This window comes from Diorhabda sublineata, chromosome X (genome assembly GCF_026230105.1).
Source record: "Diorhabda sublineata isolate icDioSubl1.1 chromosome X, icDioSubl1.1, whole genome shotgun sequence".
In the NCBI taxonomy this organism is placed as follows: domain Eukaryota; kingdom Metazoa; phylum Arthropoda; class Insecta; order Coleoptera; family Chrysomelidae; genus Diorhabda; species Diorhabda sublineata.
Genome location: NC_079485.1, coordinates 30556608 through 30584072, shown reverse-complemented (window position 1 = coordinate 30584072; position 27465 = coordinate 30556608). Strand labels below are relative to the sequence as shown.

The window sequence follows — 27465 nt, the reverse complement described above, 5'->3', positions numbered from 1 at the left end:
AATTGGAACATGAGTTTTTTATCCCTTGGACTCATTGTAATTCTGAGCTGAAATTGAATCAGACTGCAAGGTTTCATTTCAAATTCCTTTTGTACATTTTTTGTTAAATATTTCCTACAATACTGGCTGAAATTAAAAAATTTATTAATTTTATAGAGGTAACTTCATTCATTCATAATACAGGGAAGTGTAGTCTATAAAATTTTCAATTTGGTAAAACTCATTAACATAATTCAGGAAAGTGCCGAAAAAACTCAATGTTATTCTAAATCTTATATTTTGATATTTTTGTTTTTAAAAAATAATATTCTAATACACTGACTTATTGGATTTATCACTTGAATATTACTAATCTATGATACTTAACAATATTCAACCACTAGAACGAGACTGATAAATTTTATACATTTTAAAATGATATTTTGTAAATGAGTATCTAATAAATATTTTTATTTGGCTGGAGGTTGAATTTCCATAGTTTTGCATACCCATCCTGCGATATCTACATCTTCTGATTCTGCTTTTTTGATCCAAGGGTGATTCTGGAAAATTAAATATACAGAAAAATATTTAAATTTTTCACCAACTTACCATCAACGTTTTGAGATCAGCTCTCTCATCAGGATTTTTTCTCAAACACCTATCGACAAAATCTTTGAAATCATCTGTAAATATTCCAGATGGTAGTTTAGGAGGAGGTTCATTAACGATGTAATCCAAGAGTTCAAATATAGCCATAGGTCTAGGTCCTTTGGTGTGATCAGGTGACTCATTATCATTGTGAGGTCCAAAAATTGAGGCTAATGTTTTAGCATCTGGAGGAGGAATTGGGTACATTCCAATAGCCATTTCTACTAATGATAGACCTAGAGACCAAATATCGCTTTGTACAGAATAATGAGTTCCTTGCAGTCTTTCTGGCTAGAATAAATTACAAATTAAATATATATATATAGAAAATTGTGAAAAATAATCATCTTACAGACATGTAACTTCTAGTTCCAACAAAGGAGTTAGCCATTGAATCGATAAGTTGGCCAGAGACACCAAAATCACAGATTTTTATTTCACCAGAACTGTTTATTAATATATTACTGGGTTTGACGTCTCTGTGCATAATAGCATGTTTATCCCTTAAATAACTAAGTCCCTTAAGTACTGCAAATGTAATCTTACCTGAAATATCAAGAGGTATTGTAATACCTTATCTATTTATCATATATAATTTATACATTTACTTTATAATAAATTTTCATACCCAATATATTCTCTGGAATTCTACTAGCTTTCTTTAAAATCAAGTCTAATGATCCTGCATCCATGTATTCCATACAAATACTTATTTCTCCATCACTATAGAATGCTCCATAAAAACCAACGATATGTGCAAAATTGCATTTGTGTAATACTCTCAATTCACGGATTATTTGCTTTTTAATAGCTGGTTTCACTTCTAAATGTATCAATTTTCTTGCCATTATTAACCCACTACCTTTGTGGCGAACTTTAGTAACTACCCCACCATTTCCCGATCCAAGCTCCCCTAGTTTTTCAAAATCATCATCTGAAAATTCGCCGCCAATTTTTTCTTTTTGACATAGGAACACCTCTATTCTTTTGCGTTGAGTATCATCCATCTCAAGTGTTGAATCTAATTCTTCTAAACGAGCAGTCAAGTTTTCAATGCTATTTCCTCGGACCAAATTATTTGCTCTGAAATTAACGTCATATTAAATCTGGAGAGCCGTTAACAAGGACTACATAATATATAATCTACAAATAATTATTTTGAAAATAGAATTATTTGAGGTGGAAAGCCGACACTTACACGGGCGTTTCCTGAAATGAAGATGTTGGTGTTACTGTTGGTGTTTGGTCTATAGCACCAGGAGGTAGTGTTAAGTTTAATTTATTTTTCGACATTGTAAATATTTATTTCACATTCCTATATAAGTTGATTGTTGAATTTGATTTTTGTTGGTTAGAATTTCAATTACAGTATTTATTCTATTAAAAAATGCGTTCTCCTCAAAAATTCTATATTAATGTTTTTATCACTAGCAGATAATTGATTTTTTTTCAGAACTAATTTATATTTATCTATTTACACAATCTAATCGAAATTGGGAGTGACTACGCTGTCACTCTTATCATGGAGTAACTGCATTTTCTATCTCTCCGAGCAGATATTTACAAGAAAGAAACAGAACATGGAATGATAAATAATTTGTGTAGATGCATTTAATAGAATATTATGATTTTCAATAATTTCACCGTCACTTTACGGGAACGATATCAGTATTTATTACTAAGTTAGTAGTTATTTGTTAAAAGTTGAACGAACTTCAAAGTTTAAATAATCGAGAAGATTTGATCACATAAATCAGATCAAGATCATTTGATAGCTGTCTTAAAAAATACTCCGATATTATTGAATTAACAATGTTGGAAGTAATTAATATAGTTTCTCAAAACCAACTATTTTCAATTAAATAACATTTATAAAATATTGATTGATTATAAAATGCTTTAATCTAATCTCATTGTTCAAATGAACGCTTTTTTACGAGTTCAGTTTTATAATATTGAACGCACCTTTCATCTAATGTCTTTTTGTTTGTTATTAATCAGTGTGTAACATCTGGATGATATAAACCCAATAATTGTAGTGTTGAAAAATGAATGATCCAACGAAAAAAATGAAAAATCCTTTGTTTAATGTATCTGTGACAGGAGGAACTTTTGAGGATTTTTCTCAAAACGCTATATTATTACCAGCTAAGGAAAAACCTCCTCTTCCCACTCTTAACCTCACTCCAGGTAAGTTTCCTCCTTAATTTCACTTTGCTTATTTAATATGAATAATTGTCATAATCCTTAATAGAAGAAGGTTTTATTATAAGTAAAAAGGAAAAATATATCTGTTGCTTCCGTTTATAAATGATACACAATATTTAAAAATAATGAATTATATTACTTTCTTATCATTTAGTACAGAATGTGAACATACATTGCATTTGAAATAAAATGAATACTAAAAAGTTTAAACTGCCATTTTGTTAGTATCTTAAGGAGTTTTATTACATCCCACTTCCTCTGTAAGTAGGCAGATTGTATGCTTTTTTCTTCTTGATATATCTTAGGATTAAATAGATAACTAATATTATCAACAGGATAAATAATGATATTCCCAATACTACAGCAGATATTTGTCCAGGTCCCCATACTGCTTCTAAAAAGGAAAATAAATATATATGAAACTGTCATTTAGATTTATAATTGCGTGTATTATCAATTATTGCCAGATTTAATCAACTAGTCAATTTCTACGTACTGTATGCATTAATTGATACTGTTTTTTTGTTGCTAGCTCTGTCTATTGCAATAAGCTGTAAGGCTGCATTACAGCAGGAATCACTGTAAGTTCCTGTAACTTCTTCCTTTGTTCCTGTTAAAAACCCATTCTGAACATATATTCCTTTTGGTTGTGATGTAAATTGCATCAAACCTGATTCTTGATCTCTAGCTTTGGCTTCAATTGTCCAAGTACCTTGATCACAATTTGAAAAAATAACTTTGGAGCAATCACTGAGATAAGTATAATCTAAAGAAGGGATTGTATTATCATTGTTTGATTTAGATCCAACATCAATTTGGACTTTTTTTTCTACATATTCAGACCCTACATCTGCTCTGAAAGTAACTAAATCTTGGTATGTCGTATATTTGCTGGCTAATGTCACAGTTACTATTATTGTTTCTTCTGGACTAATAATTTTCCTAAAAAGTATATCAAATCAAGCATTTTATCAAATACATATACCACTGGTCAAAAGTTTTTCCCCACTCTTCTTTTAAACTTAAAAACCTCAAACTTTCACTGATCAATCCATAAAACTTTTTCAAAGACGTCGAGTGGATTTGGGACACTGCGTTATGACTTCCCAGTCCAATTTGCCCCACAACTCAATTGGTTTAAGGTCTTGGCCACATCATTACTTTCAATACATTCTTCCTATCCAATCCATCATCGATCCTCCTCTGTATTTTGCAGTCGGGATTACACGTGGATCTAATATCCGTTTTTTTCTTTAAGCTGTGTACAAAAACTTTTCTTAACCTAAAACCTCGAATTTTGACTCTTCACTCCATAAAACTCTTCATGGGTCCAATTTTTATGTTCTTCAACCCACTACAACTTCTTAATTTCATTTTGATGTCTTGAAAGAGGTTTCTTTACTGCCACCTTTCTAACAAGGACAGCTTCTCTCAATCTCCTTTTCACTGCAAAATTTCTCAACGGTAGATCCCTAGATTCATTGATCTGACTTGCTTCACGTTTACTGATCAATACTATACGTGTGAATTTTCGAGGCCGCCCCGAACATTTTTTCTATCACCAAAGCTCCTGGTGGATGCATATTTCATCACTTTGTACTCCACAGTATGTCAAAGTATTTTATTTTGGTTTGTAAGACACCCTTTCAACCTTCGCTTGAGAATATGAAGAAGAAAGTTGTTATTTTGAAATTTAATAAATGGATTATGGTATAGGGTAAAACTTTTGACTGGTACTGTATATTTGCAGTTTTATAATTAAAGTACCTGTATGGTTGCATACTTTCTAATGTAGACTGATCATCTTTGCAATAAAAGATAGCATCAGCAGCTACATTTCTTAGGTTGGTGACTTCAAACAATATTACAGATTTTCCACCACTAGTTACTATCAATTCAGAACCTTCTCCAACATCAATGGCTAAAATCTCCCTTGGTAAGATGTTACTACTGTTATCATTTACGTAAGTGAGCCGAGAAAAGTGATTTCCTAAAAATTAAATCCCTATCTTTATCACTATATGAATCAATCTATGACTGTTTCCAACCTCTGCCGTCTGTCCCCTCTACTTTCACTTGAAATGAGGTTTGGGGAACGTCAATAAGCTCTATATCTACTTCTTTATTTTCTCTATCACTTTTGCTTTTATTTGAACTGTCTTTTGAAACTTTGTATAGAAATTTCTTTGACAACAAATTACCATTAGTATTCAGAAGACTTATATTGTGTATTGTACCCAAATGACCTGTCAAATCTAATTTCAACACTTTAGTTCTGTTTCTTGAAGTACCTGAAATGAAAAAACTATTATTATAAATACCGTAGTTTTAAATTAACAATGAAATTTAATACAAAAAACTAGGATTTAATGATGTTATATTTTCAAATTTAATATTGCTACCACTTAAGTTTTGATATACTACTGACTGCACCAGTTAACGGTGTCAGAAGTGTGTAAAATATGACTGAGACTATCTAGGAAAACTGTAAAAAATTTCGGCTCTGAACTTAATAATAAAACTTTTTATAGCAAAATTCCAGTTTATATTTTAACCACCCTCGTTCCATTTGGTTAAATGTCTAAATCTGCGGCGGGCATTCAATATTTTAAATACTTAGTAGTGTTTCTTAGATATAGTATGACCTCTCACAATCATGATTGTGACGTACCTCATAGCCATAATAAAAAAAATTGTAAGAATTTATTCTGCATCGACTTCAACTTATGAGTCAAACCTCGTATTCAGACATGGCACTTGAAATTAATGACCTCTAACCTTCCATATTTTTGTTGGTTATGAAATTCAGTCATATTAAAGCGCCAAAATTTGGATACGAATAACTACACTATTATATAAGTTATTTAATTTTAAAATTTTGTTTGTTCCTTCATTAACAAATTGAATATCAAATATTCATTAATTAAGATATCGAAATAGTAAGCATTTTGAACTTTTATAAATAAATATAAATAGTATTTACGTCCAATCCATAGTTAGTTACATCATTTTAATTTAATATAAATTCATACGATGTTCTCTCTTGCGGATAAATAGGAAACACAAGGTCAAAACCAGTGGTGGACTAGACTATTTAAATAATTATATACCTTATAAATCTACTTGAATGGTTCTTTCGATTTTCCATTTTCAAAGTTTGTCTAAATAAAAAAATAAAGACACAAGAACGATATTATTTATTCGAATACTTTTGAGGTTATGTTCGATTCTCTCGTAATTCGAAATTAACGTGATTAAATTTTTTGTGCATATTTTCCAATGAAAATAGATAAATACAACGCTGCATGACGTTGTATGACGCATTATACAAAGTCTATAAACATACTATTCGCCAGGGATACAAAAACTTCGTTAAACAGTGATAAATATGAACTTTTTTGTTACTAATAGGTTATAATATTTAGTGGTGAGTAGATTGTATATTTTCCATTTGAGTTAAACTATTTATAACTATCAATAAATAATAATATCAGGACTCGTAATTGAACTAACAAATTTAGATAAATTTATACACTATGTTGATTATTTTAGCAATATCAAACGATATCCGGAAGTTAATATAATCTGCAGTACCTTCAACTATATTAAAATTATTTGTGTTTTATTTGTTGATTAAAACATATACATGTTTTAAGTTTAAAATAATTTTATATGAATCTGTATTGAGTAATCTAAGTAAGTACTTGAAAAGTGATATAAAGAAAACTTTTGTCTGACATATATTTCCAATTATTCACACTTGGCAACATAGCATATGATACAATTTTTTCTGTAGTTGATTTTCAAACTTTTTGCGTTCGAGCCAATTTTCTGTGAACATACTGGGGGCTACATTCAGTACATATCTCCATGTAGTTGTGAAAGGAGTTTTCAAGCTATTTATTTTTCAAATATATTCATATTTAGGTCAATAATAATGAATAATCCTGTACAACCTTTGTCTTATACAAGTTAATTTCAAAGCTGTTCAACGTTATTGTTCCTCACCTGCATTTCCTTTAACGAAATACGCCTGCGCAGTAAGTTTGGTGCGTACGAAAATTTTTAGGCTACAAGGAGTAGGTGTCGTCGGCGCTTTGATGTGGATATTCCATAAGCCGACGCGGTTCGTCGTATCCAGGAAAACTTCTCGTTGACCTCGTTCAGTAGATCCGAATGATCCAATTCCATACGACGCAATACCGTTGCTGTCAGTTAATTCCACATGTTCTCCTAAAATCCATAGTCGTGCATTGAATATAGAATTTTATATTTAAAAGGTAAGGGAATGTCTATATAGATGGCGAATTTGTGTGTTACTACGAGGGTTTGTCGGTGATAAAAATTGAAGCAGCAGTTATGTTAGATAATAATGTTAACGAGAGATTAATTGAAATATCAATGCTAAAATGTCGACAATTGGATTCTAATCAAAAAGTATACTGTTAATTTTTTTTCAAAAATTTTTTTTTTCGAAAATTTTCTGAAATTAATTTTCAAAAATCAGTTTTGGGAAATTCCCGAATGGTTAAATTTCCTCCAGTGATAATTTTTTTACTAGATATGTGACAATATTGCAATGTTACGTGGTTAATACGAGGATAGTCCCAGAAGTACCTAGCTATTTAGCTCCGTACACTTATCCCAGCAATGTCAATGAGTTCGATACCCTTTTCATAATAAGAATCGTCGAAGTCCTCAAAATAGACATTGACTGTCTACATCATCCTTTCTCTGTTGGAAAATCTTTGACTACCGACCCATTTTTTCATGTGAGGGAGCTAAATCTGGTCAATAGGGTGCATGAGGTAGCAATTCAAACTTTTATTCATTAATATGGCCATTGCAATAACGGATGTGTGAGCTGGTGCATTGTCTTGATGAAACAACACTTTCTTCTTAGCCAAATGCAGCCATTTTGCTTTATTTTTTCGCTTAAACGTTACAATAACTTCGCATAATACTCGCCGTTGATAGTTTTTTTCTTTTCTAAGAAAGACAATGAAAATTGTATCACGCGCGTCCCAAAAAACCGAAGCCATAACCTTGCCTGCAGCTGGAACCACTTTTCCTTCTTTGGAGCCGGTTTTCCCTTTTCAAACCATTGTTTTGATTGTTCTTTTGTTTCGGGTGGGAAGTGATGGACTTACGTTTCGTCCATGGTTATGAAACCGCGCAAAAATTCGGCTATATTTCTGTAAAACATTGCTAAACACTCGATGGAAAACATCTTCTTATGTTTGTGTTCCATTGTGAGCAAACGCGGTACCCATCTTGGGTACAGCCTTCTACAGTCCAAATTTTCAGTTAATATGCGATGTATCGCACTTATTGAAATGCCTATCATGTCTGCTAGCTCTCGCACTTTATGTCGACGATCACCCAGTTCCGTTTTGTGAATTTTCTTCCAAATTTCTGAAGTCGTCACCTCATTTGGTCAACCACTGCGATGCTGGTCTTCACAGGCCTCGTTTGAACTCTGTTACCCAATATTTTACTGTTGATAACGAAGAAGCAGTCTCACTCAGAGTAGAATCTAATTTATCTTTTATATTGGTTGGGCTAAAACCTTTTAAATAAAAGTTTTGTATCAACGACAACCAATTTTTTCCATGTTTAAAAATTCACTGAAAACGTTCACTATTGATGGCTGCCAAACAAATACCAAACAACGTGGCGTGTTCAAACTTGAAACTTATGCTGTATAGATTATGTACTTTCTAATACAGTGGTATTTTTCAAACAACTAACTTCATCTCTAGGTTAGACCAGGTACTTCTGGGCCTTTTTTGCCCGCGATTATGAACGATTAATTTTATACGATTCTCATCCTTAGAAAACAGTAAATTTCACACGTGTGCAGAAATATTTCCGTTTATACAGAGTGTACTAACTTTACGACAAATTTCTGTATTTGGGGTTCATATTGTGAAATTTTTAACCGAGAGCGTTGAGGTCACATGCTTTCTCAACAGATTGGCGGGAGACGTTTTTGACTTGTGAATACAAAAGCTGAAGCACCGTCTCTAAAAGCGTGTCGAATAAACATGTTGAAATGCTTTTTAACGATGTATAAATTAATAACTATAAACAATGTTTTGTAAATTGTAAAAAATATGGGAACCTTACTTTTGTTATAACCCCCGTATTATAGCCTACCTTTTGGAGTTGTCAATGTTCCTTGAATATCCGAGGGAGTTATTATTACATGTATGTAATTTACTTCTGAATCTATGGGGAAACTAAACTTCATTTCATCAGTTATATTGGATTTACTAAATATAAGTGACTACAAATTTAAAGATATAATTAATCATAAAATTTAATTAATTATATGGCTTACCGTGTACAAGTCGCGCTTATAATTGCTTATAAAATTCCTATAATTATATTTTGATAAATCTTTATTCTCGTTGATTAAAAATAATCCACCGGAGTAGCTACAAAGTTCCTTCAGGAGTTTTTCTTCATTAGTTTTCGTGGGATAAATACCACCCCACACTACATACACCTAAAAACAATTCAATTTTTTTAACTAATTATAAATATTATATAAATATAAGTAATTATCGTATCTTAAAGACATACGAGGGAGTACCCAAAAATAACCGGAATTATTTTTTAAATGCTATATATTTACAAAACAACCTTATCCCCTTCAAAATACTCTCCATTACAAGTAATACATTTGTCCCAGCGGTGCTTTCACTGTTCGAAACATTGTTTGAACACATCTTTAGAGATGACTGCAAGCTCCTGTCTCGTTCTTTTCTTGATGTCTTCAATGTTTTCAAATCCTTTCATGCATGGAAACAACAAAAAGTCGCACGGAGCCAGGTCAGGCGAGTAAGGTGCGTAGGGCAACGTTATTTTTAATCAAAAACTGGCAAACAGTGATGGCTGAGTGTGCAGGTGCGTTGTCATGGTGGAAGAACCAGTCACCTGTTTGCTGAACCGAGCTCCAAGATATTCCACTGATTTGAGACAGTTGATCAATTGTCTGTCGACGATCTGTGCGCACAAGCTCTCGAATTCTTTGAAAATTTTCATCGATTTGGGCAGTTGATGGACGTCCAGAGCGAGGTTTGTCATCAATCGACATGTCGCCATTTTTAAATCGAGATAACCACTCATACACTTGAGTTTTTCCCATAGCATCATCTTCGTAAGCAGTTTTCAACATTAAAACAGTTTCGGCAGCGTTTTTACCGAGTAGAAAACAAAATTTCACAGCGGTATAAAAAACGGAGCAGCAGTGGAAAAGCACTAGCAAAAACGGTCACTAGTGATAAACAGTACGTGGCAGCTCAACGGCCCGCGCGGCACTGAACTGGCCACGAGTTGCGCTAGGAAGGCCCTAGCGGCAGAAATCAGTACTACAAAAGCTCCACCCATGGCAATGCTATTCCAGTTACTTTTGGGTACCTCCTCGTATACAGATTTAGGTACAAAAACAATCCATAGTATTGCATCCTTGTTCACATTATTCCAATTCAGCAATCCACATTATTCCAGTCATTCAAAAGATGTAAGATCGGTAACATTATAGTGACAATGCTTTCAAAAGACGTGCTCACTGTTTGGGCATTCACACCATTCCAGTTGCACGCTATATGATAACAGAGGCAATGACTCCCTAGACTGGGATCGGCGAACCCAACAATGGGCCCAGAACCCATCCTTGGTGTGGCCAAAAGGGCTCTCAACAGCCTTCTCGCAAGACGGGCTCGGCAGAGATGGATGGAGCCAAGCGAAGGCCCATATAAACTGCTCCAGCTAAATAGGCGCGAAGTCAGACTAGTGACCGGACTTCTAACCGGATACTGCCATCTAAGACGTCACCTTCACACCATGGGCATCACGGATGATCCGGAGTGCCGCTGGTGCATGGAGGAGGACGAAACTGCAGACTACGTTATCTGTGAGTGCCCTGCACTCGCACGGGCGCGGTTTGAACACCTGGGCAAACCCCACAGCCTGCCTAACGACTTCAAAGGGTTCAAGCCAAAGCGCCAAAGCAAAGGACATCGAACTTTGGTGACGTCAAGTGGGGTACGATGGACCTATCTGGAGATTTCACAGCCGCCCACATCTACGAACTATGAATTATATGATACTAGAGGGAACGAAAATTATCTGAAAAGTTAGTTGATACGACAGAAATCTTCCATTAGACGGAGAATGATTTCAAACCATTTTACATGGTAAAATTCTGTCTAGCGATTAAAGATCCTAAAAACAATTCTATATCTAAATAGAAGTAGAAAATGTCTACTTACTAACCTTAATATTCTTCTTTTTGACTATTGCTGTATGTCCAGCTAAATCCTCATCACTAAGTTTTCTATCAATAAACATGAGAATGGCGCTATCTGTGGGAAGAACTGTAGCGGCTTGTAAAATTGCATAAAAACCAACAGCTCCGTTTGCTTGTATGTTTCCTAGTTCGAAATATCCAGTCCTCGTTTTATGAGTCAATGCATTGAAAAGTTTATCGGTTTCCGTTCCTCTTATATCATTTAAAGCTGTGGTACCTTGAAAAATTCGAAGGGTTTTTCTTCTCGAACCTTCTCTATAACTGGAGTTATTTGTGCTACCTCAACACGTACCTTTCTTTGAGTTCAATGATATTTTGAGGTACATTTTACTTTTCAAGTATCCTCATAAAATTACATCAAGATTAGTCAAATTAAGTGACCTAGGCGGCCATTTTATTGTTCCTTTTCGACCTAGCTACCGATTTTGAAACACCATCTTACTGCAGCCATAAAACATTTCTGTTTGGAAACAACCGGTTCACCTCGGTGATCAAAAAGTTTTGAAGACATTCCAAATATCGAGGACCTGTTATGGTTTCTTCGAAAAAGTATGGTCATATTATCGTAGCTGAGTACCGATAAGTTTGACCAAAATAGAGAACGTTGTACTCAAAGAAAGGATACGTATTAATGTTTGCCCAATAACTCCGGAAGTTATAGAGAAGGTTCGAAAAGAGCTCACGGTACGTCTTTCATAGCTGGTTAACAATTCGAACACTCAATTTAGCTATGATATGAATGGATAGGTATGAAAAAGAACTTTCAAATAATATATTACAATACCAACATTTCTACTTACAAATTTTAGCGATAATGTCATCTCTATGATGTCATATACAGATATATACAAAAGAACTAAATTTACGGGTTGAACCGCGTTGGAATTTTGAAAATTCTCGACGTTTCGGCTCCCACTTTGAAGCCATCAACAAGAGATGGGTGGGGATAAGATGGTTATTAGTTAATTGGTAAGAACTGGTCAGATTCCGTGGTTCCAATTTGATCAGTCAAAACAATGATTTCTTCTTATTCTAATCAGTGATTTTTTAAGAGGTATAGGATTTGATTTTGAAAAAACCACAAAAACATTTGAAAAAATTAATGAAATCTTTATTGGAATCGATAGAACGATCAGTATAATTTAATGTTTGAAGATGATTTGATGCAAATGTTGGTCGCGGCTCCGCTTTAGATAGCCCATGCGCAAGGTCCAATTTTGGCACACTCTCTCTAATATATCGGCCGATATTTCACGAATAAATGCTTCAAAATTGACTTCCAGTGCGTCAATCGTTCCTGTAGATATTAGCATTAGCATGGCTCCACAAGAAATAGTCCAAACGCGTTAAGTCACACGATCTAGGCGGTCCAAACGTGAGATCAACTGTTCACCAAAGGCGGCTCTCGATTTGGCCATTGTTTCGTGTACCGCGTGACATGTAGCACCGTCTTGTTGAAACCAAATGTCAGGCATGTCCATTTCTTCCATTTTGGTTAAAAAAAATCGTTAATCCCCACACGGTAGCGCTCGCCATTCAAAGTAACGTACCGGCCATCGTCGCTTTTGAAGATGATGCCACCGGCCCATAATCCACACCAAACAGTGACTTTTTCGGGATGCATTGGTAGCTCTTGCAATGCTTCTGGCGAGTCTTTACTCCAGATGCGGAAATTTTTCTTGTTGACGTATCCATTCAACCAGAAATGAGCTTCGTCTTTGAACACAAAAGTGGATCTCCATCCAACTTTGCCAGCGCCAATTCACCAAATATTAGACGTTGTGGGAGATCGTGTGGCTTCAATTCTTGCACCAGCCGTATTTTATAAGGTTTTACACCCAAATCCTTTTGCAAAATTTGGAGTAACAGAGGCCCAATTACTGAGAACTGTAGCGAATCGACATTTTACGGTCTTCAGTAACACAGCCGCAATATTTTTTTCGGTCCTCACTGTACGTTTGCGTGTTGTGTTAGTAGTTTAATGTCCAATAGTGTAAACTGGGTTCGAATTTTAGTCACAAGCTTCCGAATAGTTCCCTCAGAGGGCCTACCAAACTGCCCATAAATTGGAAGAAGTGCGCGATGCACTTCTCTTAACCGGGCATGAATTTTGATGGTAAAATTCAATAATTTGCAAATTTTGTCCGTTCTTAAGTCGATGATTAAATTATAGACCAAACTGAACAAGTTTGACAATGACACAAAACACGATTCACGCGTGATCTGTCAAAAGCAGTGTTGCTAAAAAGATGCGTTCAAATCACATAATATTTTGGAGTACCTCAATCGAAAGAGAAGTTCAAACGCAGCAAAAATCTATTGATATGAAAGGAGAATATTTTGAAAATCAATACAACTATATCCAATTATAAATATTTGCTGTCATTAAGTCAAGCAGTTATACTATAGAACTAGAGACAAGTCTTAACAAGTACGATATGTTCAAATAAAAAAGATGAAAAATTTACATACCTGAACTGTTAAATTTTAAAATAAAAAATGTTATTTGCTTCGCATTCGGAGTAATGCTGAAAAGATTTTTGATAAAATCCCTGGCAGCGTTGTTGCTTTCTTCAGTGTCGTCTATTAAAATACCAACGGGCCGTAACGAATTATAACTTTTCAAAAACCTTCGTATAGAGTCATTTCGATTAGGATTATTTTCAATTCGTTCTAGTACACCCGAAGAACTAGAAAAAGTGTCTACTGTATGGCTTGGGAAAAAAGTTTGAGTCGCGAAAAAGTTTTGAATCGGAAGAACACCCGGTATAGCAAATAGCAGAATTATCACGAACATTTTCACTGATAGTGCTACAACTGGCAATTGATAAGTGGTGTATATACTTTTTGTAAGCCTCGGTGACAAATCTGTGGGTAAGGCAGGATATTGTTCAATTTTTTTAAAGTGAAAAAATTACTAAAATCCATTTACTGATAACAATTTTTTCAGTGACATGTTTCATTATTACCGATCAAATTTGGGTCAGTTATTCGGAAACCGTGATGGTTTAGAATATAGCCACGTCATAATGGATTTGTTTAACCACATAATTTGTAGACCCTTTATGCATACGAGCCCCGTCCCATTTCAGTTGACCCAATTGAAAAAAATTACTAATTATTGCTTTTTCAGCTATTAAAAACCGGCAAATTGTTTCGTTTTGAGCACTTTATATTTTCTATTTTCTATATTCATGTTAGATACCAAAAGTAATCAGAAAAGCTTAAATATTAAACATACTTTTAAAAGTTACCTTTATTTTTAATAACAGCCGTAATTCTTTGAGGCATGGTGTTTATTAAATTCTGGCAATATTCGGGAGTAAAATCATCCCAAATTTCTTGTAGTCTTTCTTTTAATTCCATGACAGTTCTAGCTGGATTTGCACGTAACTGCTTTTTCATTTCATTGTGTCAAAGAGCTTCTATTGGTGATAAATTTGGACAACTTGAAACCCACTCTAAAAGTGGAATATTGTTGTCTGAGAACCATTTTAAGGCATTTTATTATCAACAAGACCTATCTATTTCCATAATATTAAATATCGTTCGAAATATTTGACGATATTCATCCAAAACCTATTTTAGACGTAAAACTAAAAGTTTAAAACATTTTACTAACAGCTACTTTTTGGCATTTTGAAATAAAGTTTAATAATTTAGTGGGCCAACTGAAATGTGACGGGGCTCGTATTATCGTTAATATCGTTAATATTTGGCAAATCCCGAATCCTTAAGGTGCGTCTCCATTGAACAAACAATGGGGAAACAAGTTTGTCAAACACGTTGATTAAAGTGCATTTTTAACAAACATTCCTTATTTCAACAAACAATTGCGATTCGACATGAAACATTAGTCAGTTAGGTTTTGTCGAAGAATGGGTGATTTGAACCGCCACCGTCGTTGCATTGCAGCAGCTTATATTTTAATGGAAGAACTTCGTTCTCGTCGATGGTGGCAGAGACAATTGTTTTTACGGCATTATGAATATAGTAGAGATGATTTCCGAAATGATTTGACAGCCGGGTGTTTGTTCACAAATTTTACGAGAATGTCAAATGGGGATTTTGAATTGTTAATATCGATGATAGGACCAGTGATAAGTAAACAAAATACTAATTTTCGCCAAGCAATCAGCGTTCAAGATCGTCTGGCTATAACATTCAGGTTTTTGGCTTCTGGTGATTCCTATCAATCGTTGATGTATTTATTTAAGGTATCCAAACAAAGCATTTCAAAAATTGTTAAATTGTTCCGGAGGTTTGCACCGCAATTGTAAACTGTTTAAAAGAGTACGTAAAGACACCTTCAACACCCAAATTCCAATTGGACAATTGGACAAAAAATTAAAAAAAGTTAATCCCCACCAAGGCTTCTTTTTTTCTGTGGCCCGGACTTACAATTTGTTGCTAGTAACTTTTTCTCTCGTCTATATTGTACTAGAAGAGTTTTAACCCTTCTTTCAATCTCGGCGACATTATTTACACTTAAATCTTTTAGGTTAGGTTCGTAAACGTTAATTAACCTTATCAAATTCTCCTGGCTCCAAAACAATTTACTCATTTTGCGGCAAAACCACACACACACTTTTCCACTGAATATTTTCAATAAAAAAATACAAATAATAATGTTTATATCCAAAAATTACACTAGAAAACCACTTCAATATACCCTAAAACAAGGGAACATTCTAGACAAACAAAAATGACGGCCCCTTTTCCTTCCATACATGAAATGTTTGTTAGGATAGCGCAATAACACCAAAAACACCGGCGAACATTGTTTGTCAAACAAAAAAGTTTGTCGAAATTTTCGACAAATGTTTGGCAAACAATGTTTGTCCAGTGGGGACGCGGCTTTAGAACAAAAATTTGCTAAACAAAACAGAAGTATGAACTGAATATGTCAGTATTAATATATAAGTGAGTCATTGTGAAAATTCTTCTGAAAATGGAAAAAAATTAATATCGAGCTGTCATTAAATATTATTTTAAACGAGCGCTTGTTTATGAGTGCGACAAATTAAAACTTGTAAGTACCGACATGTAACTAATTTAATATCTTTTGTTCATGGATGTGATTTCGACGTGTAGGAAACTTCAACTTACTTAAAGTTGGAATTAATAATGATTTTTCTTATTTATAACTACTTAACTTAATCTTGAAAATCAATATTTGTAAGCGGATGTCACACCTTGCAAACATTCACCTTATCTTGGTATATTTTCGTTTCACTAATTATCGCATTTGTTCATTTGAAAGCAAAAACTGATTTTGAAAAACAAGTTACTTAACGCTATTGGTCATAAGTGCTTGGAAATACATACATTACCGGTCAAAAGTTTTTGCACACCCTATAGTTTACGTGATACACAAAAAATGAAAAAAAAAACGATTTTAACATTCGTACTTTGAATAACATATATAAATTTATGATTTTAAAAAATGTATTTTTTCTTGTAGATTCCAGTAAATCTATTTTGTTGATATTGTTCCTACATAATATGCATTCAAATAGTTTGAATGTTAAATTGGATAGAACAAATTTTCTAATATCGTGACTTTAGCTCCATTATTTTTATAGTGCCTCAGTATTTTACAATTAATAATTTCTTTATGAAAATTAAATGTGCAAATTTTTTAGCAATGTTTATACAAAATGATACAACTTCTGAAGGGAATCCCATATAGTTTAATATAATTTAAGATAATATGAAAAAATTTCAGTAACGTGTTCTTTTTCACTTTTTTTTTCTTGTATATATATCGTAAATAAATTTATAAAAGTGTAAAATAAAAATTAATTATTTAGTAAAATTTGTTCGACCAATTTTGAACTGCCAATACAAAAATCATCAAATATTTTATATTTTTTTTATTAATTTGAGCATCTATTTGAAGTTACATCATATTTTTGTACAAAAAAAAATTATATTGTGTAGTTCCGAATAATCAAAAGAACATTTTAAATCTTCTCAAGTTTATTTTTTTTCCTTAGATGTAAATGTTGATCCATTACTCACACATATCGAGTGTTGTAGATTAATTAAATAATAAAATTACATTATGTAATTGTTTTTGAATTATTTGTAACAGAACATCGCATGGATATAACATCCGTTCATCCTTTGACCTACCCACAAACACTCAAAAACCTCAAACTTTGTCTCATCACTCCATAAAACTCTTTCCCACTCTTCATGCGTCCAGGATATTCCAAAGATGTGCAGTGGAAGTAGGACACTGCATTCTGACTTTCCTGTCCAATTTGTCCCACAATAACTCAATTGGGTTAAGGTCGGGTGACTGTGACGGCCAAATCATTACTTTCAGTACATTCTTCCTTTATAATTCTTTCAAATACTCTGCACAGCTAGCACATTCTTTTTTCCCAATCCTTTTAAATACTCTTTGCACAGCTTCGAGGAACGCTTGGGATCGTTGTCATACTGAAAGACAAATTTTCTGCCAATATGGCGCTGGTCAGAATGTACTACATTTTTAATAGTCTTCTTTCTTTAAAATCCATTTGTATCTTAATCCAAAACATCCCTGAACCATCATCGATCCTCCGCCGTATTTTGCAGTCGGGATTACACATGGATTTAACATCCGTTTTTTTTTAACCTGAGCACAATGTGAACGCACACTAACCGTCGATTTTAAGGAAAATGATAGATACACCCTTTTGAATCGACATAAGAGATTTTCTTGTTGAAATGTGTGTAAACTAAAAATGATTATGAACATTTCATCCTGTTGTTTTATACATAAACGAAGCGTTTCTAAACTTTTGGTTGGCAGTGTATATTTTTACATAAATCAACCTGGAATATATTCTTTTTTCCTATTTTTACAAAAGCAAATATTTTGTGTCATTTGTTTACACAAAAAATTAGATTGCGAGTTGAATCTGTATTGAAAAATGATCGTATTTCAACGTGTATAGGCGAAGTTTGCACATTAACATATACTTTTCTTTTATTACGAGGATGGTACCAAAAGTACCTTCATTTCATAGTTATGAGGACATTTTATTCGATTTAGTAATAAACTTTGATAAAAAATAATAGTGAAAAGAAAATTGCGTACTGCAACGATTTGAATTGAAATACGAGGATGGTCCCAGTACCAGTACCTGGACTAACCTGAGATGGCAGTATTTGCTTGAAGAATATCTCTGTGTTAGAAAGTATACAATCTATACAGCTTAAGTTCCACGTTTGGAGACGCCACGTTGTTTAATATTTGTTTGACAGCCATCAATAGTGAAAGATTTCAGTGAATACTTTTAATTGAAAAGCCTTTGCCCGATCAATATAAAAGCTGAACTAGAGTATTTGGCAACGTTTCGCAGAAATAAAGTCGAATTTTTGTGCTGTTTCATAACCATGGATGCAACGTGAGTCCATCACTTCACACCCGAAACAAAATAACAATCAAAATAATGGACTGAAAAGGCAAAAACCGTTTCATCTGCAGGAAGGTCATGGCGTCGGTTTTTTGAGATGCGCTTGAGATAATTCTCATTGATCATCTTGAGAAAAGAAAAACTATCGAGTATTTTATTATATGAACTTTTTGCAACGTTTGAGCGAAGAAATCAAACAAAAACGACGGCATTTGGCTAAGAAAAAAGTCTTGTTTTATCAAGATAATGCACCAACTCACACATCCGTTATTGTAATGGCCAAAATTAATGAATTAAAGTTTGTATTGGTGCCAATCATGCACCCTATTCGCCAGATTTAGCCCCTCGGGTTGTTTTCCAACAATGAAGAGGTGTTAATGGTTATATAAGGGTATCGAACTTATTGGACATCGCTGGGAATTGTATGGAACTTAAGGGTGGTTTCCAAAATTTTTGTGTTCTTTGTTGAGACATGTACTTCTGGTATCAACCTCGTACAACTTGAAATACAATCGTGTGAGCTTCCCTCTCATCAAATATTATACATAAAATATAAATAAAAGAAAATACCAAAATTGTTCTGTTAGTTTTTTATAGTGTTGTAGTTTTCACATCGTTAATAAATTATAGTATTCAAACGGCCATTCAACCTTCAAACCTCAAGCTTAATTTGAGAGTTGACAACTTGTTTTTTTTTTTCGTATAACAAACTTGAGGTTAAGAAATCAGCATTGCGATCGTAATGACAATGATTATTTTATTCCCTAGTATTAAAAATATTTACTTTTAATCATGAAATATGTTGTGTATCTTTTATATATCATAAATAAATATACGTAATATTTTCGTTTAAGAGCAACTTTTAAGGGAATTATTACCAGATTCAAAATCATCCGAGGAAGTGAATAATCAACCAGTAGAACCTATATCAAGCGAATTTACTTATTCAAATCCTCAGCCCAATGTATACAGTCAAAATATATCTGAAGTACGACCATCTCCTAACGTTAACTATTCTCAAGAACTTCCAGATATTTCAACTTTACAACCCCATTTGAACCAAAACACGAATCGTACTTCATCAGTTTTTTCCTCTTTTTCTAACATATTGAATATTGGAGGCTCGAATAATAAATCGAAGAAAGAGGAAGTTACAGTGCCCGCTCCCGCGGGAATTGAAGAATTAATTAATCAGGGTACCTGTAATTCTGAGCCTGTACCTTTATTTTCTACAAATACTTCCGAGTTCTTTCAACAAAAACCTCCACCAACTACAGGTAGTAGTATACTTAAAAAAAAACCATAATAAATCGTGATTTATTGCATTTTTAGGCCCAGTAAATGTTTTCAGAAGACCCGGTCTAAAACGACCAGCATATGCTCAGATACCAGGCCTGTCAAACGATCCTGTACCTCCGCAGAATATTCCTCAGAATCTACCACCACCAAATTTACCTCCTCTACCAGTATCTTCTAATCCAATCCCCCAAAACTATTTTGTACCGTCAGCTCCTTCTCCAGTAAACTCAGTTTCTTCTACCAGTAGTATCGAGCCTGCTATTCAGAATTTACCAAACTACTTCAAACCTATATCCCCGCCACCTCCTAACTTACAGGCTTCGTTTAATATTTCTGAACCATTAATACCTGTACCAGTTCAACCAGCTCAGTTTTCCGTTTTCTCTGGAAGTTCTCACAACATAATACAGAACACACCAGTTATGGACGCCATTCCAACGAACGAATTTTCTAAAAAATCCCATATGGAACAGACTTCTTCATCCAAAACAGTACCAACTGTTGGTAATGGAAATAGTGTTAATGTAAGTATGACATAACTCCAATCGAATGTCTTGAAATTAGGTTTATTTTCTTCCAGCCCGTGATTAATCATGTTTATAGACCTGTTTACCACCATTGGTTCTTTCAAAAAGAAGTGGAAGGTAAAAAAAATTGGCAACCCTTTTCAATGGTAGATTCTTTGTGTCTAGAACAAGCATTCACTTCAAGTAAGCAGATAAAAATGAGTTTTCATGATTTAGGAATACTTTCACAACATGTCTTTCCATCTAGCTCTATTTTCAGATGACTTAGATCCAGATAAAGTAATAGCAACAGATGGTGGACGTTATGACGTGAATATTTTAAGAAGACAACGACATCCAGTATATTGGAAAGGAACTCCCAACGAAGTTAGACGATGCTCCTGGTTCCACAAGAACAGCACTGACGGTAGACTTATTCCATATGAAGAGAATATTTCTACAATGCTAGAAGAAGAATATAGGTCTGCTTTTGAGACTAATAATTGGCATAGGACGATTGAGTTGTCTCGAGGAGAATCAATTGTTTTCCACGGACCAGATGTTATGGTTCTTTTTTCACCTTCCCAAACTCCTGACTCCTGGAGTCAAACAACTGTAAGTTTCACTTAAATACTCTCTGTTTTTGCTTCCATTGATATTCCTGCTCAAACCATCCAGGAACCTCCTCCAAAAGTTACGTTTTCTTTTATACAACAATGAGCGAATATTTCTCCAGGTCTCCTCTTCCAGGTCACTACCTTTCAGAAAAACTCTGCAAAGAGATCTTCTGTAGAGTCGTCCTCTTCTATCATTGCCATTCAGGCACACTCTACTCTGCTTTCGTCTGCGAAGAGAACGGAGCTCCATTGTTCGTCAGTCCAATTAACATGTTCTCTGGCAAATCGTAGACGGACGTATGGTAATTTTTATAGAATTAATCATGTGTAATCCACCTTTATACAGATACAATTTTGTATGACCTGCGATTGTAGGGGTGTTGCCTGATTTGATTTTTTTGCTCGCGAGTGTATAAAAGTACTTGTCAAACATACAATATTTTTTTTTAGAATCAATCCCGGCCTAGGGTGGTTAAACGAGGAATGGACGAATTTGATATAGATGACGGGGAACCAGCTCAAGTAGACCATATTCTATTCATAGTACATGGTATTGGCTCTGTTTGTGACTTGAAATTCCGGTCAGTAGAAGAAGTTGTGGACGAATTTCGACATATAGCTCTTCAGCTAGTCCAGTCTCACTATAGATCCTCATGTGATCAAGGAAAAGTTAATAGGGTCGAAGTTTTGCCTGTTAGTTGGTATGATAGGTTACATTCAGAAGAAACAGGAATAGACGAACAACTGAAGAGTATTACTCTCAAGAGTTTATCGAAGTTGAGAAAATTTACTAATGATACTTTATTGGATATCTTGTTTTATACTAGTCCTGTGTACTGTCAGACAATTGTCTCTACTGTAGGTACGGAATTGAATAGATTATATGATCTGTTTAAACAAAGAAATCCCAATTTTACTGGCGGGGTATCTCTAGGTGGCCACAGTTTAGGAAGTCTCATACTTTTCGATTTGTTATGTCATCAACTTCCTTCTTCAGAAACTGAATGTGAAGATAGTAAGTATTTCGTTTGAATAGTAAAAAATATATTCACTTATTTTCTGTTATATAGAAGAAGAAATACTATCTAGTGGCCCAGGTACGACCAAGCCAGCTCCTCTACAAAGAAAAATGAGTAAGCGGATAAGTTACATGATGGGAGCTATAGGAACCGGTCAACCCCAGATACATTATCCTCATCTTAATTTTGAACCAAAGAATTTTTTCGCTTTGGGATCACCCATAGGTAGAAATTTTCATTTCTTTTCCTTTTATCATAATCTACTAGCACTACACCAAAATATACAACTCACTGTTTGGTCTTTCTAATGCAATATGGGGACAGCATACGATGATGAAAACAGGTTCAAAATTTCACTGGAGACGGTCATTTAAGACACCATCTCCATATTACTACTACAGACCATGTCATCGGTCTAGATTATTAGCTTTCCAAAAGGACCTTTGGCAGTTTAAAGTGAGGCATGATGGGCCTATCAGAAGGTTTTGACTACCCACAATTCAATTATGAACCCATGAAGATTCGAATGACCTTATCAAATAGGTTAAGATATCATTGGGGGTAGTTTTCAATCAGGATACACTTAATTCAAGCAATTCAAGATGATCCCTTTGCAAGCTCAGTATTCAATTGTAATTTATTAATTTGAAGGAATCTCCTATACTGGCTGTTACTGAAAAGTTACTTTGGGCATCTAATGTAGCTACCAGGCCATCAGAGTCTTCCCAAATAAGGACAACGACTCGGGACTTGGGACCAGAGTCCTACTGTGGCCTCATGAGATGCCATATCATTACCAAACTAAAAGGATGAGTAATAAAAACACTCCACACTTAAGACAATCCTAAAGATTCATAACTATATCATGTAAGAAATTCGAGGAACTTGTGAAAAGCTATTAAGTCTTCTGATAGGTCAATGTCCTGTCCAATACGAACTGACCACTATAGCCATGGCAAAAGACCAACTGCAGATTCTGTGAGCAAGCCATGGAATCACCTACTCTGCGAATGCCCTCTCCATTTCATTAAAAGGCTCAAGTACCTTGAACGTGAGTACTAACAACTAACAACTTGGGACACAAAGTCCCCAGAAAAATAGCCTCCTTTCAGAACAGTCTACGTATTTTAGAAGCAGAACAATAAGATGTAGAGTCTTGGTCAAAATATCTTCTAGGTATAGGTGCAGAGTGCAGACCCTAGAGAAAACCTACGAGTACAATGTCGATCTTCACTACCTCTTTATTTACTTCCGCCAGGCGTATGACAATATCATCAGAAACCAGCTGTATGAGGACCTGGTGGGGTTCAATTACTCTCTGGAAGGTGCCGCAAGGAACAACCGAACGAATACCGGAGGAACTATTTGCAATAGGCTCACACAGCACCTCGCCTATGCGGATGATGTTGGCATAATAGCACGAACCACTTCGGCTCTTTCAGGAACGGTGAGGAGTTCTAACAAGCAGCTGAAGCAAGAGGACTCGAAATCAATGAAGTTAGAGAGTGGTACCACCAATTCAAATATTTAGGAGCCTTGATAACTGAAGATAATGACGTGATAACAAGAGTTGTTGCGGGGAACAGATGATTTTGGGCAGTCCAGAGAGCGCTCAAGTTTAGAGGGCTCTCACCAAGGTTAAAGCTCGGAAGTCACAAGACAATAATTCGTCGTAGTCACATGCGGATGCTAGACTTGGACTGAGACGACGAGTGAGCGGATTTTGCTGGGAACATAAAATTCTGGCCCTGTTTGCGACAATGGTGCGTGGAGAATCTGGAGGAATGCTGACCTGAGACAGATTTGGTGGCGTTCATCCGGGGGGCGCATCTGAGGGGGATGGGATACGTAGAGAGGATGCCTTCTGATCGATACTCGCGCAGAGCAATGTATGGAGCTCCTGGAGAACGGCGACTGAGAGGAAGAACGTTCCTTCACTGGTTGGAGGACGTTGAGGCGGACCTGATTCAGCTAGGGGTTCGACGTTGGAGGCATCATGCTCAGGACAGAAAGGATCGGCAGTTATTTGTTGTTGGTTCTCAAAGGACCGCAGCGCCGCTTGAAGAAGAAGAAGAATATTCCCTAGACACTTCAGCATTTCAGACTAATTACTAAAGGGTCCTTCTCTAGTAAGTAACGCACATTAATAGTATGGATGTATAGAAATAACGTCTTTGAAATGTGTTAAATAAGGGTGGCGCTACATTAGCAACATGATAAACTTGAGACTAGCGCCATTATGGAAAGTTTTTTAACTACTGTTTACGTTTTACCGCTAAGAGATACTTCTCCCCTATACCTACCATTATAAAAAGCTACTAAAAATACCCCGAAGGACAAATAAAATAGAAATCATTGATTATGTTAAAAAGGAATAGGTGCAGAGTGGACGAAATACCCAAACGTCTTTCCAATCAATCCACCTTTAGTATCATTTCAGTTCCAAAGATCTTGAGTCCAAAATTTCTCTTGATGGAAATACATTTAAAAAACTATTAATGAAGTAATATGACAAAAAAATTTAATGAGAATGTGAATCATATCAAATTAAACACAACTGCAGGGTTTGAAGATTATGAAACAAATAATCATTAAATAACCAAAAATTTCAATGATAGCATTTTAGTACTTGATCACAACTACCTTTGAACCAGATATAAACTTATGGAAGGCTCTATGGACCAAACAGTGTTATTGTAAATTTTGTTGAAGTGGCAGTAAATAGTAAATGTTGAATTACTTTTTAAGGTATGTTTGTTATTGTAAGAGGTTTGGATACTTTGGGTGAAAGTTTTTCGTTACCGACTTGCCCAGCTTTTTTCAATATTTTCCATCCTTACGATCCGATTGCATACAGAATCGAGTCTCTTATTAAACCAGAGTTTGCAAATTTAAAACCAGTATTAATTCCACATCATAAAGGCCGCAAGAGAATACATTTAGGTAATTAGTATTTTTCACCGGTACATCTATTTTTCTATTACCAATATATTTTGTAGAATTAAAAGAAACAATGGTGCGTGTAGGAGCTGACTTGAAACAAAAAGTTATAGATTCTATGCGAAACACTTGGAATACATTCTATCAGTTAGCAACGTTCCACAAACAAACTCCTCCAAGCTTGGAAGAAGAGGTTTCCAAAGTGTTCAATGAACAAATTGAAGAAAAAGTTGAACTTGAAAGTGATACTATCTTAGAATCCACCAGTACTCCAATCGGTAATTTAAATGGTGGAAGACGAATTGATTATGTACTTCAAGAAGCTCCATTTGAAATTATTGACTATGTATTCGCTTTACAAAGTCACGTTTGCTATTGGGAGTCTGAAGACACAATATTACTCATGTTAAAGGTAAATTCGTTCCATATACCCACTGATGAATTCTCATTTAAAAATTCTTCTTCAGGAAATATATTCTTCTATGGATATTACCAGTGATAGCCAAATTCCACAGCAAACCATGACGATAGAAAGACCTATGCATTCCTCTACTAGTAGTAAAGTAGTACCAAAACCATCTGTATCATTGCAAAATAATCAGCAACCTACAGGAATGGATCCTACTACACCTATAACTGTGAATGACCCTCTCCGACCTCCACCTACTACCGGTTTCGTCCGGAAAACCTAATACATGCTATTCGAGTGGCTTTATAAGCCACTTGCTGAAAGATACGCCCCGTATTTATTGCACACCAATTTTCAATCTAACATTAAACGAAGAAAACTACCGAGGTAAACGTACGTACTATTGGTATAATTTGGTTGCCAATAAAGGTCAAAATCGACTAATTACCTCAACATTTCTACTATTGCACTATTGAGAATAAAATAATCCATTCACTCGAATCAACTCTGTTCCATTTAACTTCATCACCTATTTTTCTTTCACATAATATTTTTAAATACTGCTCTAGAATATAAACTCCATTTTTTATTAACAGTACACCCTATTTGGGGCTTCAAAGGTCGATACTTTCCCGGGGGAATTGAGTTGATTCCTGAAACATTGTAATTTAACCGGCGCTAACCCTAGCTGGGTTAGGTCCGCTTCAACCTCCTCCAATACATGGTTCAGCGTGAGTATCATCTCTACGTGTCTCAGCCATCTCAAACGCGCCCCCCGGATGAATGCCACCAAATCTGTCTCAGCTCAGCATTCCTCCAGATCCTTCATGCACTATTCTCGCAAACAGAGCCAGAAATTTAAGTTCCCAGCAGTTCAAAATCCGCTCACTCAGAACAAGTCTAGCATCCGCATGTGACCACGACGAATTATTGTCTTGTGAATTCCGAGCTTGACCTTGGTGAGTGCCCTCTAAACTTCAGAGCTCTCTGGACTGCCCAAAATCATCTGTTCCCCGCAGCAACTCTTGTCACGTCATTATCTTCAGTTATCAATGCTCCAAAATATTTGAATTGGTGGCACCACTCTCTAACTTGGAACGTGGTTTGGGAGGTCGGGGCTCTCCTTCAGGTTCTCATGTACATGGTTTTCTGTTTGGTACATGGTTTTCAATAACTTGTATTTTAAAACAAATTCGAACAGTTTTGGAAAACTTGCAAGACTGTGATTTTACACAAAAATATATTTTTTATAAAAGTATTTGTTAGGTATTTTTCAGAATTTTAAAAGATCTCCCGATAATTTTATTTTTATAAGCTTTGTTCGCGGTAGATATCCCGAACGTGCCCTGGCACCAGATTCATGCGCATTTTGAAATAGTGCGTTCGCAGTGCTAATATAACATGTTCGGGATTTAAAATTCTGTGTTCGCGGAGCACACATTTATAATTCCGAACGTATTCTGAATACGTCGAATGTATCCTCGGACATGAGTAGGAATTTTCCATCCGGCGCATGTGCATTCATCCTTCTTGTGATATTTACCACGAAATAACCTCTAACCTATGTGGTTTTCTACGTAATTGAATTTAAAAAACGCAGCAGTTGATATTATATTCACAAATATCAAGAATAAATCTTCGGTCAGTTAATTATCTACATTTTTTCTTCTAGCTAGTTTTGAATTCTTTTAGATGTTCATAAACCGTTTGCGGAAGAATGTATGTTCAGAACAAAGAATGCGCATTTGACACATCCAGGAATGTGTCTAAATTATATACTGTGAACAAAGATATAGAGTTAGTTTTCTTTCCGATAATTGAGCTGAAAAGCAGCCCCGATTGGGGGTAAAATATTCATAAGAGAATGCCGTTTAACCTTAATCTAATCTCGATAATGAAAATTTTTTCAAATTAGGATTTAAACAACAAAAATACATTTTTTTATGAAATTACTGTGAGATCTTTTATTTTCCTTATAATTCCATGTTGTGGGTTGTTGATATAAATTTAAGAGTTTTGTGTTATTGTTAATTTGATAGTTTATTAATGTTTTGAAATTGGGTTGTATTATTTTATTTGTCAAACGTTAAATAGAATTTTATATTTTT

General features: G+C 34.8%; 3 protein-coding genes across 10 annotated transcripts; 1 reads left to right on the top strand and 2 right to left on the bottom strand.

Annotated features, from left to right (window-relative positions):
• Window positions 1-260: 260 nt before the first annotated feature.
• LOC130451731 (dual specificity mitogen-activated protein kinase kinase dSOR1) lies at window positions 261-2310 on the bottom strand. The gene is made up of 5 exons (XM_056790944.1): window positions 1829-2310; window positions 1259-1713; window positions 983-1176; window positions 592-921; window positions 261-542 (listed from the first exon to the last, which is right to left on the bottom strand). Exons 1-5 carry the CDS (start codon window positions 1921-1923, stop codon window positions 450-452), a joined length of 1167 nt encoding a protein of 388 aa, XP_056646922.1. The 5' UTR covers window positions 1924-2310; the 3' UTR covers window positions 261-449.
• Window positions 2311-2417: 107 nt separating this feature from the next.
• LOC130451727 (phospholipase DDHD2) lies at window positions 2418-27465 on the top strand. Of its 8 annotated transcripts, none has more exons than XM_056790936.1 (10): window positions 2418-2820; window positions 19422-19844; window positions 19900-20390; window positions 20447-20576; window positions 20653-20987; window positions 21440-22004; window positions 22060-22233; window positions 24757-24951; window positions 25008-25360; window positions 25416-27465. In XM_056790936.1, exons 1-10 carry the CDS (start codon window positions 2679-2681, stop codon window positions 25638-25640), a joined length of 3033 nt encoding a protein of 1010 aa, XP_056646914.1. In that variant the 5' UTR covers window positions 2418-2678; the 3' UTR covers window positions 25641-27465. The 8 variants fall into 8 exon arrangements, with proteins under 8 accessions (XP_056646914.1, XP_056646912.1, XP_056646915.1 ...); XM_056790934.1 differs by having other exon boundaries at window positions 2607-2820; window positions 20641-20987; XM_056790937.1 differs by having other exon boundaries at window positions 2607-2820; window positions 19422-19847; window positions 20662-20987.
• On the bottom strand, window positions 2954-14027 carry LOC130451729 (uncharacterized). Its single transcript, XM_056790942.1, has 9 exons — window positions 13628-14027; window positions 11122-11372; window positions 9182-9349; window positions 8998-9127; window positions 6847-7071; window positions 4887-5129; window positions 4606-4828; window positions 3335-3780; window positions 2954-3232 (listed from the first exon to the last, which is right to left on the bottom strand). The coding sequence occupies exons 1-9, from the start codon at window positions 13950-13952 to the stop codon at window positions 3081-3083; spliced, it is 2163 nt and encodes a 720-aa protein (XP_056646920.1). The 5' UTR covers window positions 13953-14027; the 3' UTR covers window positions 2954-3080.

Excerpts from the sequence above, each read along its gene's own strand:
- LOC130451731 (XM_056790944.1), bottom strand. The coding sequence starts at position 1,923 with ATGTCGAAAAATAAATTAAACTTAACACTACCTCCTGGTGCTATAGAC. Across the intron at positions 1,177-1,258 it reads AATTCCAGAGAATATATTGG|GTAAGATTACATTTGCAGTA; the intron begins GTATGAAAATTT and ends TTGATATTTCAG. Across the intron at positions 543-591 it reads CTGATCTCAAAACGTTGATG|AATCACCCTTGGATCAAAAA; the intron begins GTAAGTTGGTGA and ends TTAATTTTCCAG.
- LOC130451727 (XM_056790933.1), top strand. The coding sequence starts at position 2,679 with ATGAATGATCCAACGAAAAAAATGAAAAATCCTTTGTTTAATGTATCT. Across the intron at positions 19,848-19,899 it reads ACCTCCACCAACTACAGGTA|GCCCAGTAAATGTTTTCAGA; the intron begins GTAGTATACTTA and ends TTGCATTTTTAG. Across the intron at positions 20,988-21,439 it reads ACTCCTGGAGTCAAACAACT|AATCAATCCCGGCCTAGGGT; the intron begins GTAAGTTTCACT and ends ATTTTTTTTTAG.
- LOC130451729 (XM_056790942.1), bottom strand. The coding sequence starts at position 13,952 with ATGTTCGTGATAATTCTGCTATTTGCTATACCGGGTGTTCTTCCGATT. Across the intron at positions 9,128-9,181 it reads ATAAGCGCGACTTGTACACG|TCACTTATATTTAGTAAATC; the intron begins GTAAGCCATATA and ends TTAAATTTGTAG. Across the intron at positions 4,829-4,886 it reads AGAGGGGACAGACGGCAGAG|GAAATCACTTTTCTCGGCTC; the intron begins GTTGGAAACAGT and ends TTTAATTTTTAG.